Source organism: Crinia signifera, chromosome 8 (genome assembly GCF_055691185.1).
Source record: "Crinia signifera chromosome 8, ASM5569118v1, whole genome shotgun sequence".
Taxonomy (NCBI): Eukaryota; Metazoa; Chordata; class Amphibia; order Anura; family Myobatrachidae; genus Crinia; species Crinia signifera.
The window spans coordinates 6,450,155-6,463,529 of NC_139224.1; the positions used below are offsets into that span (position 1 = coordinate 6,450,155).

The 13,375-nt window shown below is 48.8% G+C and overlaps 1 protein-coding gene across 3 annotated transcripts in view; it reads left to right on the forward strand.

Moving 5' to 3' along the window:
- Positions 1-13,375, forward strand: part of PLXNA1 (plexin A1) — a 223,188-nt gene that overhangs the window by 181,452 nt on the left and 28,361 nt on the right. For all 3 annotated transcript variants that reach the window (XM_083155655.1, XM_083155654.1, XM_083155656.1), the window contains exons 13-21: positions 2,709-2,860; positions 4,692-4,806; positions 5,167-5,303; positions 8,798-8,965; positions 9,252-9,345; positions 9,471-9,710; positions 9,804-9,947; positions 10,035-10,269; positions 12,614-12,756. In XM_083155655.1, coding sequence (XP_083011781.1) covers positions 2,709-2,860; positions 4,692-4,806; positions 5,167-5,303; positions 8,798-8,965; positions 9,252-9,345; positions 9,471-9,710; positions 9,804-9,947; positions 10,035-10,269; positions 12,614-12,756 — 1,428 coding nt within the window. The remainder of the gene's footprint in view (positions 1-2,708; positions 2,861-4,691; positions 4,807-5,166; positions 5,304-8,797; positions 8,966-9,251; positions 9,346-9,470; positions 9,711-9,803; positions 9,948-10,034; positions 10,270-12,613; positions 12,757-13,375) is intronic.

The window sequence follows — 13,375 nt, forward strand, 5'->3', positions numbered from 1 at the left end:
GAGGAAGCAGAGCTCAGGGAGGGGGGATGAGGTAGCAGAGCACAGGGTGGGGGGGGAGGAAGCAGAGCCGCAGGGTGGGGGTAGGAGGAAGCAAAGCTCAGGGAGGGGGGAGGAGGAAGCAGAGCGCAGGGTGGGGGGTAGGAGGAAGCAGAGCGCAGGGTGGGGGGTAGGAGGAAGCAGAGCTCAGGGAGGGGGGGGAGGTAGCAGCGCAGGGTGGGGGGAGGAGCTGGGTGGGAGAATGTCTGTAATATGGAGAGAAGACAGCACCACAGGATGCCGCTGCAGCCAGTCTGGGAACCAATGCGTGAGGGGGAGAGCTGTAGGACAGAGGGTGGATGGCGATGCTCCAGTACACACGTGCTCTCTGTAATGGAGCCGGTTCCTCCTGCAGCCAGTCTGGGAACCAGTGTGTGAGGGAGAGAGCTGTAGGACAGAGGGTACATGGCAATTCTCCGGTACACACGTGCTCTCTGTAATGGAGCCGGTTCCTCCTGCAGTCAGTCTGGGAACCAGTGTGTGAGGGAGAGAGCTGTAGGACAGAGGGTACATGGCAATGCTCCGGTACGCGTGCTCTCTGTAATGGAGCCGGTTCCTCCTGCAGCCGGGTCGTTCACTCTGAAAAGTTCAAAATGAAATAAAATCTAAAGTGAATAGAATTGAAGGTGGCCCCTCATAAATCGCCCTCGCTGCTTCCTGCTCCCACCGCCACATCAGTAACGAGCCCCATAATTCCACAGAATGAGATTGTGCAGCCGCCACGGGGAGACATTAATTCCATTTAGTGCCCGCAGGTGTGTGACGAGTGATGGGCTGCTCTGGAGGCAGGCAGAATCTGCTGTGAAATTGTCCGTAATTAGCAGCTTATTGGGGTTGCTGGGCCACCGCCCCGATGCTCATCAGTCATAGTGCCGGCTCTGTCACGCCGCACCTGTCCCCCTGATTGGAGATAATCCTGCTAAATGTTCCTCATCAGTCCGCGCAGATTCCCCAGTGCGGTGGCCCAGGCACAGGAGATGCAGGGACGTGCAGCCCCCAGATGTTCCTTGTGAGGGATCTTCAGTCCTTCCCACCATTGGTCCCCTCTGAGGATCACTCTAGCATGCTGCAGCTGTGATTGGTGCATGCAGTAATAATGCTCCGGCGCAGAGCAGGCGTTCCATGTATTGCAGGCATTTGCCAAATAGAAGTTTTATTTTCCAATGCAGCTGTCATTACGTATCCTATACATTCACTTCCATACAGACCTCATTACCCCAGATCAGAGCTCGCAGTTCCTTTAAGTTCCATAACTTGTGCAATGTGGGCGGGATAACCTTTGCAATGTGGGCGGGATAACCTTTGCAATGTGGGCGGGATAACCTTTGCAATGTGGGTGGGATAACCTTTGCAATGTGGGCGGGATAACCTTTGCAATGTGGGCGGGATAACCTTTGCAATGTGGGCGGGATTGGCCCGGCATGAAGCCAATCACAGTTTTGGGTCTATGACCACTTCAGTAGACTCTTCTATCATATTGTGATGAATGCACCACCCTAGGTCAGGGAACCGTTGGCCCTCCAGCTGCTGTTGAACTATACATCCCAGCATGCCCTGCAACAGTTTTGCTATTCGGCCATGCTAAAACTGTAGCAGGGCATGCTGGGATGTGTGGTTCAACAACAGCTGGAGGGCCAGTGGTTTCCCATCCCTGACCTAGGTTATAATGAGGAGGCGCCCAGGGAGAAAGGGGGGCACCAGTGAGCAACCTGGCAGGGGGGGGGGGGGGGGGGGCTGAATACAGCGGTACTGGTGCAGGCTGCTCTGCTTTATATTCTTCTATTTCTATTGCATATAACACTGATCCAAGTCTCAGCCCAAATCCTTCTGTCTCTCATCTCGGGCTGGCACATTTCACTGCCAATAAAATATTCATGGAGTCACTTGGCATCGTGTTTCTGTAGCACTTGCAGTTTCACTCGGGTTCCCGGGCTTAACGACTCCGCTGTACTTTGCTGTTCATACTCAACAGGAGTGTGTGTAGTTTTACAAAGAGCCCCCTGCTTGCTTACATTACCGTACAGAACACAGCAGCCTGCGGGATGAGCGAGCGCACAGCGGGAGCGTTACAACTTCATAACTGCCTGTGCCGCAATACAAAGAGCAGTCTGCCGTAAGCACAATCATCCCGTACGCGGTGTCACCTCCCAACGCAGGACAGGTAGGAAGAAAGAGGGAACACAATGGCCCCCCAATGGAAGCCACAGGCAGATCGTGCACCGTGAGTATCCCGCCAGTCTCCAGCTGCCTGTAATTGGCCAAGTGGCCCGGCCGCCTAACCAGCCCCCGGGTTAACTTGGCGGTCGTAGTGTCAGCCGCCGCTGGTTAATGATGGGGCTCGCTATTTAATAAATCACAACATAACAGACTGAAATGACTGATAACAGAAAGCAATAGCTCTTTCAAAGTTGAAACCACAAATATCTTTAATCCCAATTTCCAATCAAAGAGTACAAATGGTCACAAGTATTATTAGTGACATCTTTATGTCACACATTGTTATACATTCCGTGGACTTCTAAAGAGAAACTCCATCCCAAACCTTCTGTGACCCCCCCCCCCCTTCCCCCCCCCCAACTAGTAGAGAAGCATGTGGTGACATTTCTGGGGTCCCTGCCTGGTCACCCTCGCTGTGTACTTACTAAATGACAAATGTTTTTTGTTTCCTGAAGCTGTCTCCGGAGACCGGGCCCAGGCAAGGAGGGACCCGGCTGACTATTACTGGAGAGAACCTGGGGCTGAGGTTTGAGGACATCCGCTTTGGCGTGAGGGTCGGACAAGTTATGTGCGTCCCGAGTGAGAGCGAATATATCAGCGCTGAGCAGTAAGTTTCACAGAACTGTATATGGAGGCCAGGGGTTTATCATTACTATGGCAGCTTATATAGGGGTGTATCTAACCTACTCTGTCAGAGGGGACAGTTAACATAGGAGGGTTTGTAACCTATCATATGGCAGAGGTGGCAGCTAAAATAAGGGTGTATCTAACCTATACTAGAGGTGGCAGCTAAAATAAGGGTGTATCTAACCTATACTAGAGCTGGCAGCCAAGATAGGGGTGTATCTAACCTATCCAGTGGTAGCTAAAATGGGGATTGTATCTAACCTAGCATATGGCAGAGGTGGCAGCTATGTATCTAACCTATCCTATGCCAGAGTTGGTTGGTAAGATGGGGACTGTATCTAACCTATCCTATACCTGAGTTGGTTGGTAAGATGGGGATTGTATCTAACCTAGCATATGGCAGAGGTGGCAGCTAAAGATGTGTATCTAACCTATCCTATGCCAGAGTTGGTTGGTAAGATGGGGACTGTATCTAACCTATCCTATACCTGAGTTGGTTGGTAAGATGAGGATTGTATCTAACCTAGCATATGGCAGAGGTGGCAGCTAAAGATGTGTATCTAACCTATCCTATGCCAGAGTTGGTTGGTAAGATGGGGATTGTATCTAACCTATCCTATACCTGAGTTGGTTGGTAAGATGGGGATTGTATCTAACCTATCCTATGCCAGAGTTGGTTGGTAAGATGGGGATTGTATCTAACCTATCCTATGCCAGAGTTGGTTGGTAAGATGGGGTGTGTATCTAACCTACGCTGGAGGTGGCAGCTAATATTGGAGATAATCTAACATATGTTATGCCAGAGGTGGCATTTGTCCGCTACTTACAAGACACATATAATACCACTTTCCTGTTTTGCGTTCTGCTACTAGGGGAAGCAGGAGGGGTCAGATTTAAGGTACCCATACACAGTGCATTTTTCCGGTGCGATGTGTGCCCCCGCGGACATCACATCGCACAGAAAGACTGCGCAGCCCGTGCTATTATTACAAGATTGCATCATATCTAGTACACAAAGCACGGGGCTGTAGCACATTGTATGCTCTTTGTAATAGCTACAGTGCAATCTAGTACTAAAAGCACAGAGTTCATGGCTCCTTTACTCTGAAATACAATAGCAGCAACATGCGTGCTATCCCCAAATCCTGCTCATGGTTGTAGATAATGGAGATTGTCGTGAAATCCTGGTGCAAAAAAATCAAGGTACTGTAATCCTAGTAGTGTCCATTCTAGCACCCGCCGTCTTTACATCATGCCGTTCCTCTTCCCTACAGTGGTGAGAGCTGCTCAATCACAGTAGTAATGCCCCCCAGGTGCTGCAAGGGGGGCATTGCTCTCTGCTATAGTGCTTCTAGCACAGTGTGGTCTGTAAATCGGCACTGATATGCAAACCAGACCTGCGCTAGAGACACCACAGCAGACAGCGACACCCCAGGCAGGGAACAGGAACTGCAGGGGCTTTCAAAGATGGCGGGTGCTAGAATGAACACTACCTAGCAACAAATCCCATTGTATCAGTGACTTTGCTGGAGCAGTTGTATTACCCCAAATGTGTTGTAGATATAATGGCAGCAATAGCCCCTATTTTGGCTATAAGTGTTACATCTACCCCAGTCCGTAATTATTTACACCCCCATGTGACTGCATATAAGCAGGTATACCGCCCCAAGTTACTTACTGTGATACTAGCGGTGGTTTGGGGGTCACATTGCACAGATGGCAATTGCCCTAATGCTGAGCTACAGAGCTTGCACTCCCAGGTGGGCGGACTGGTATCCGGGTTCCTGATTAGAGCTTCTCTCTCCCTGCAGGATCGTGTGTGAGATTGGGGAGGCGAAGCAGCCGCGCGATGCCACAGTGGAGGTGTGTGTGAGAGACTGCTCTAAGGAGTACATGACCACTGCACCAAAGTCCTTCACGTTTGTGGTAAGTGTCCCACCTGCTCTATGTGGCCTGGGGTAAATCAGGACTAGCCACACCCCTAATCAGCCAAGGCCACGCCCCTAGCACAACAAGTTGGAGTTGAAAATTTAGTGCTCCGGTGACCAGCCTATCCAGGCACTAGAGACCTCCCTGAGGCACTTGTGTATCGTGCCTCACCGGGATCATTACCAGCTAGCGAATACGGATAGCGTGCGTTCTCTGGAATATGAGTGGGTCTTGCACTATGGCCGCCTCCGCTGAGACGCTGTAACGGATGAGCAGGTTCCGCATTGTATGGAAACGTGGAGTATAAATCGCTCTGGAGCTTCATCCCTAACCCCAGCCTCTGTGTCTGATTTACAGAGCCCACATTTTTACCGTGTGATTCCTGCCCGTGGCCCTCTGTCTGGTGGCACCTGGATTACCATAGAAGGAAGCAACCTGAATGCTGGCAGCGACGTGGCTATAGACATCGGTGGACGCCCCTGCAGCTTCTCATGGTAGGTCTGGCCAGATCGCTCTTACAGGGTAATGGTTGCGGCATGGCCGCCATTGGCGGGACTCTAGGGTGAACAGGCCCAGGATGGGGCGTGGTCATGTGGGAGGGGCGTGGCCTTGTGGCACATACTCTCCTGTATGTGTCTGCCCAGCACAGCAATTACAGAGATGCTCGTTCTCCCCCCCCCCCATCATCTATCCCGCACCTATTCCCACCTGCGGTGCAGTGCGACGCGGGTGTGAGGACGGCGGAGGACCGGCTGTTCTGTGCGAAGTTCTGTAATGGAGGGAAGTTTATCAGCTTACTCTTATGTGTTACATGTAATATTTAAATAACTGTAATTGTAGTTCTGCATTTAAGAAATGTATTATTGTAAATTCTAAAGATAATAATCCTTTCATTACATTACATTAGTGTCAAATGAATATTCTATGTGCCAAGCTTTGCCTTAGTTACCTAGCAGTACATACATGGGCGGATATAGAATGGTTGTAGTACACGAGTGCTCCTAGGTCCGTACATTTTACTTCATCTCTCCAGAGTCCGGCACTATAGAAATAACGGAGAACATGGAATGGGAACGCCATGTTCCCGGAGACCTGCTCAGTGTCTGTGTGTCCCTTGTAACTGTGACGGTGGGAGAGGGGGCTCATACAGAGACTGCACATGGCCCCCCTGCCTTAAACTACCCCTGAGTATTCCTATATAGATGTAATCAAGGCACTTGTTACCTGCATACTGGTTAGACAGCCATTGTGGGGGTGACCATGCACATTAGAATCCTGTTATACCATTGCAAATGCTGGGTCACACCTGGGATTTGGACACGGGGAGTGACCCAGCATTTGCGAGGTGAAGCTCCCGACAGCGACCTGGCAATAAGCATGTTACACAGGGGCAGCATGTCAGCAGGGGCGGAGGCAGTATTTGGCGCTGATAATCTCTCCAAGCGTTGCCTCCTCCTCCTCCCTTTTCCGCGTACTTCCGAGTTTTTTGACCTGGGCAGGGAGGCTGGACATTGCACAGGCACTTCCTGCTGCCCACCCGCTGTCGCCAGTCTAATACCCGTCTGCTGACCTGCTTTCCCATTTCTCAGTGGAAATGGTGTCAACCCAGGAAAACAGGGTAGTGGAAACCGGAACATTGGTAGGGAGACCCTCCAAAATCCAGGGTAAAAAAATCCCATGTGTGACCCATGATTTTGGTGGAAAAGCGGTAATGGTGTGAACAGGACTTTTCTGGTTCACACTGCACTGCAACCCGGGATTAACCCTTCTAACTAGGTCGGATTTCCGGATTGCTGGACCCAGGGATTCTTCAAAAGTCCCTTTCACACCGTGCAGTGACTCGGGTTATTTTTGCGATGTGAAAGGTATACAAATTGGTTTAGACCCAGTGATGTCACTGGAGCACAAAATGGCCTCCTCCAATGAGGCGTGTACCACCCAGAGATGGTTCTACAGTAATGTATAAGAGAGAATGAACACGGGCTGTACTTGTGCCCACTGTGGGTAGATCTCTATATACAGTATATATATAATCCATAGTCGTTCAGGAACACAAGCCATGTTGAGGTTCATTACAGGATTTCCATCTTTTCAAACATTTCAGTCATGTACTAGGAAATGAGATTCATAATAAGCAATGGGCTGCGAGTGAGGCCTTGAGATGTAACTGCTGTGTCTGTAGAAGGACATTTTGTGCCGTAAAAGTGATTGAAATGCATCAGTAAAATGTTCCAAAATCAGCACATTAAAGGACATTTATAAAACCAGCGCTCGCTAAGAAGCCAGCCAGAAATAATAGAGAGCGGAGGATTTTTTAATTTTCCTTTTTTTATTCTAACTTCGCCATATGGATATCCGCATTTATGTGTTTCGTCTCTTATTTTGTGGCGTTTACATTAGATCTTATTTTGTGACCTCTGCAGAGAGCGGCACCAACACAAAGCTGAAACGCACTTCAGATATAATATAATGGTATTGTCTGCGCAGAAAGGGATTTATTCAAGTCGCCCGTGAATGCCATTTGAGATTTACAGTACTTTCCTATTCTCCAATTGCTATTTTCTTGGCGGCTGAGAACGGGGTTGGAATGGATGCAGAGCTGCAGGAAGGGGACCTGCAGTCACAATAACTGTACAGTAAGGGCAGCGGTGGATCCCAGGGGAGGGGTGAGCAGTGCGAGTGCCGGTCTATAACAAGCACACCCATTTATTCAAATTCATTAAAACAGCAGGAGCTGTTAAAAAAGTAATTTTACACTGCAGGGAAGTTGTTACCGGCACAGTCCGACCAATATATTTCTATAGCATGCTGCAATTTTTAGCATTGTATTGTCCATGGTCGCAGTCCAGTCTTGTACAGTGGCTCCAGTGTTGAAGATTCAGAATAAGGCCCAAAATGGTTTGGGCAACTCCTGGCTGGCTGACGAGAGGCTATAATGGGAACCGAAAGCCCAACTTGAATGTTTTTCTTTCCCGTTTATAGTTGTACTATTTATACTGAGTGTTACGTATGCTTTGTAGATTTCTAAGCAAGTGACGTATTTCTTTCCAAGACCCTGTGAAAGTTGCAGAGAACCAGGCGCCGGTGTTATACATGTCCCCGATTGTGCCTGGTAAATGTGCATCCCTGGTTCTCAGACTTTCTTCTGCCGCCGTCTCCCTTCCATAGGATTTCAAGTGCATAATTTCTAGATTACGAATGATAATAGAGCAGGTCTTTAAATATTTTCCTGCGGTAATTGCTGGTTATCAGCGCTAATAGCTGCTGTTTGCAGGGTGAGCGTGTGATACAGTGTTAGCGTAGCACAGGCTTTTTATTCTGCTGCTCCTTTACCCAGCATTTCCCAGCTGCCACCGACCGATCGCAACAGCCCAGGGGCTCCGGCGTATGGCTGGTCCTGCCCCCCTCCTACCGTATGCCATGTGCCTGCTCTGTACTTGCACAGGGGTTTTGATGATCAATCTAAGGACTCAATTGCAACTTTAATACATATAACATGTATTTATTTTTTGTTTGTTTTTTTACTAGTAGGTGATGTGAGGGGTTTTGGTGCATTTGTTATGCACTTCTCAATATAAGCCTAAGATATATCATATGTGCGTATGAATGTTATACACATTTAACCGCGCGTGTCCCAAGAGCAGATTTCTGGAATGAGATTTAAATAGCAGGAGCGAAACATTGGGACGGACCCGGGCCAGGGTGAGGCCGTCTCTCTGTAAGTGGAAATTCCTTCTCCGCTCTGGCCTGTATCATGTTCTCAGAGGCCTCTGGGTAAAGCAGCGACTCTTTGTGCTGTCAGGTGAATTGGGTACACTCATGTGGTCCGTAGAGTTTAGCCTATATCCCTGCAGAATGTTCTGGTGTTTGAATATAGTCATTTATTATTTTCAGCAAAAGCCCTTATGAGGATGCGCTACACAGGCCAATCCTGGGGTGGGTGCATTTTCATTCTAAGGTCTGTTGCTTTTGTTCTATCCCTTTGTAGGAGAACGGCCAAAGAGATCCGCTGCAAGACCCCACAGGGCCAGAACCCAAGTAGCGCTGAGATTCTGATTTACATCAACCGCGCAGTGCTCCACAACTCGGAGGTGAAGTACAATTACACAGAGGATCCCACCGTGCAGAAGATAGAGCCGGAGTGGAGCATCGCCAGGTATATAGCCTTCGTACATTAGGTCGGGTGGGTGGCCGGGGTATCACTGGGTCAGTGTTACGGTTACAGGTCCCATGGAAGCAGTATGCGTGGGTGATTTGGCGCCAGTATTCTAATATAGATGTAAATGCTCCATTGGCGTCACAGTCCAGCATACATGATGACACAGATTTGCAGGTTTTATACAAAGCGTTTAAATTTCGTTACCTAAGTAAGATGGGATTGTGTTCATTCTATATGTGTTCTTGCCAATGCTAGATGGGAACATACTCTTCTCTTTTTGCAGTGGTGGAACCCCTCTTACTGTCACTGGGATCAACCTTGCAACGATTAGAGAACCGAAAATTCGTGCCAAATATGGAGAGACTGAGCGTGAGAACGTGAGTATTTCCTGGTGCATTGTGGGAATTTGTGTTCACCTTGTAACCAATATGTTATGTTCCAGTCTGTGAGTGCTCTACCCTCTCCTCCACATTATTCCTGACCATCTACTCCACCTCTCCAGAACTGCACGGTTTACAATGACACAACCATGGTGTGCTTAGCCCCTTCCATCGAAAATCCGCTAAGGACACCTCCTGAGAATGGAGACCGTCCGGACGAGATTGGTTTCATCATGGACAATGTCCAAGCCCTGCTTATCGTGAACACGACCAGCTTCACCTACTACCCAGATCCAGTGTTCGAGCCGCTGACGCTTTCGGGAAACTTAGAACTGAAGCCGAGCTCCCCCCTTATAATCAAGGTTAGCGAGGGTCTTTCTCCGGATTACAGGATAGACCGTCTCCCAGCTTAGAAGTTATCCTAAGTGCCTGGCTTATGTCTCTTCTCTCTTCAGGGCCGCAACCTGCTCCCAGCTGTTCCCGGGAATTTCCGCCTTAACTATACAGTACTTATTGGGGATACTCCATGTGCGCTCACAGTGTCCGAGACACAGCTCCTGTGCGAGTCGCCAAACCTTACTGGACAACACAAAGTAACCGTAAGTACTTTTCCAGCGCAGTCCCTTAACCAACTTTATATCCTTGAACGTTGTTAAATCATCTCTAATGTCTCGTTGCTGTTCCAGATCAAAGCCGGGGGTTTTGAGTTTTCGCCCGGCACTCTGCAGATCTATTCCGACAGTCTCTTGACCCTACCTGCAATTATCGGAATAGGGGGAGGAGGAGGACTTCTGTTACTCATCATCATCATTGTCCTCATTGCCTACAAGCGCAAGTCGAGGGACGCAGATCGCACCCTGAAGCGTCTACAGCTACAGATGGACAATCTGGAGTCTCGAGTGGCCTTGGAATGCAAAGAAGGTAAATGGCTAAATGTAACCTTATACCGATTGGCTAAAGGAAACGAATGGTTTACAGCTTCCATGTGTCCTACAAAATGCCCCAAGGCTACACATCTATGGTCCCAAGCCATCGCTTGATCTCCTCATGGAGGACACATGGCAGAGTAGATTATAACCGAGCTTACTGTGAAGCCAGATAATACACCATGTTCTAGCTCGCCGCGTCTGATGTTCCCTCTCATCCCGCACTTGTATATCAGGTAATGGAGTTTGTGGATTCATGTAACTCCTTTAGGATCTAACTTTGCTTCTTTATTTGATACATCTGGCATCAAAGAGCGTTCCTCTGGGAATCTGCCAAGGCTGCAATATACTAATAGGGACCTTTAAATGATTGTTTCCTTCCATTTATATCTTGCTATCCTCTGAGGTGGACCATATAAAAGGGAACAGCAGCCGAGGAAGAGACGTCAGGGGCTGAGAAACCCAGGGCGTCTCATTATGTGGAGGAAATGTGTGCAGAACCGGGGCCAGGGCGTCTGTGAAGCTCTTGCAGAGAAAGCCTAATTGCCCATTATTTGTCTAACCAGAATGTGGGGTCACAACCCTGCCAACTGCTGCGGGGCTAGAGCAAAACTGGCACTGCGCGGGAGATGAAGGGGAAATCACTGCGCCCATGTGTAGACTATGAGAGTGTGTGTGTGTGTGTGTGTATATATATATATACACATATACAGTATAATATAGCACACACCAACACTGTACAGAAAGCAATAGATAGTGTGACAAGGGAGCTGGCAGAAAGATCAGCTGTAAGACTCTACGGCTGCCAGATAAAAGAATGGGCTTTTAATTAAGCGGCGTGGCATCCTCACCCATTCTGTGCCTCCGTGTACAGATAAGAGCTGTGCGCTCGCTTGCTGCACCCCCCCCCCCCCCCCCCCCCCCAAGCATCTGACAGCTTGGAAAGTTTCTCTCCCGACGCAGATACATAAATGTAATTGAATTCCTTTCCGAGATCTCATGAACTTGATGCAGTCACCGTATTACCTGCGCTCGCCTAGATGGCGGTCAGCAATAATCCTCCCGTAACGGCGATCTGCGGTGTACTATCCGCTGTAAGCACTGTTCCGGGCTCTGACGGATACAGCCCGGCTTCGTACTGCAGTATATACTCAGCATGTTGCGCTCTGTAATGTGTTTTGGGCTTGGAAATAACACAACGGAATTTGTTCCATAATAAAAGCAGAGCCAGGAAAGCCCATTATATTATTATTATTATTATTGAGAGGAATTTAAATAGACATTGTACCAAAAACGTAATTACATTTCCCATACGTGGAACCCACATGTCCGGTACAGGCTCTGAGCGCACATACTTCGTCATATTATATATACACTTAGGGGGTTATTCAATCCCTGACGGGTGGAAATTTTAGCGCTTCAGTATTCAATCCGGCCTGGGACTCGCCTGCCACAGATTCCCCTCCCTATGGAGGCAAATCTGAATTTCCAGAAACAGCCGTGGATTGTCAAATGTGCGGCTGTTTTTCAACAAAACGTGTCCATTTTTGCCAATCCACAGCTTTTCCGACACTCTGAATGTTAAATACCAATTGTCGAGTTGACGTCGGAAGCCAGTGAAAACGGACGTGACTCCAACTGGCTGGAGTATCCCGACAGTCAGAATCCAGATTGAATACGCCCCTTACTGCGCTGCAATACGTTCCTGCGGTCTTATTACACGCCTATCTCCCTATAAGCCACAGCTTATACCTGTTGATTACACGCAGTCATTCTGTGCAGCTCACCGGCATTCAACCTCTACCTGTCACCACGGTGACATCACGTTTGCACCGTAGTGATGTCACTGGTGTGTAATGAATGAATGGGCTGCATATTTGCATACTAACCCAGCACAAATTGCAGACTCCTGATCTGCACAACCTGATACTTGGGAAAGTGCTGATTGGGAGGAAGGACACCCCCCCCCCCCGCCGCCGCATTACAGCCAGCGGCTTATTCCCAGGATTAAGTTATTACCGCCAGAGAGGTATCCTGCTCCCTCTTATCTCCTATCAGCGTCTCGGATTATCGAAGGATCAGGAGAAATGTATATTTGGAGGTAATGAAATCTAGCAGATTAAAATCTTGGGTAATCGGACAAACCAGGGAGGTGTTAAACCGTTTCCTATAATGTTTTCATGGGAACAATCTTTATTTAAAAATGTGTGCGGCGCACTATAGCAGGAGGCGTTGCGACACCTTCAGTCCTCGCTGCCGTCATCCTCACATTGCAGAATGCCCGTGGAAACCCATGGCCAGACCATATATTAACCTATGTGTCCGCTCTTCTCTCGTAGCCTTCGCCGAGCTGCAGACTGACATCCATGAGCTGACCAACGACCTTGACGGGGCCGGCATCCCGTTCTTGGACTACCGCACTTACGCCATGCGAGTCCTGTTCCCTGGCATCGAAGACCACCCTGTCCTGAAGGAGATGGAGGTAGGGATGAGCGCTTGTTTGGTATCTGCGGAGGGCCCGAAACACTCTCCAGATTTCTTTCAGGAAGACAAAATGCTTTGTTCGGTAATAATACAAGAGAGAGCGATTGCGTGTCTAATTTGGGCGCTGGGCTGAAACATCCTGCTCATCACACTCCTATTGTTATGTGGGAGAAAGACGGCAGAAGCAGACACGCTGGGGGCTAGCGATACAGGGAAGGAGTTCATCTGGTGCATAGGAGCCAGCAGCACTCTACTGTAACCTATAGCAACAGGTCATTGCTGACGTTGATGTTACCGTAGAATAGATCTGGTTGGTTGGAACCTTGCGCCTTCTCTGTACAGTCACCTCTGCACCAGGCTGCAGTAATGCTCGTTACCTGCTTATATGCTGCTTGGCAGGATCTTTTGGAATTTGTGTTTTGTTGTTGTAGGTTTATGGTAGTTGGTATTCGAGGCTGCCTTGTGCGACGTGCCCTGGCATTGGCGATGCAGAAAACGTGGATTGTCTCACGCCCACAATTACCATAAATACAGCTACAAATTCAGATAATACTGCATGGATGATGGCAATGGTCCTCTTACAGGGTAACCTCTGCAAAGATTTTACCGAGTTGCAA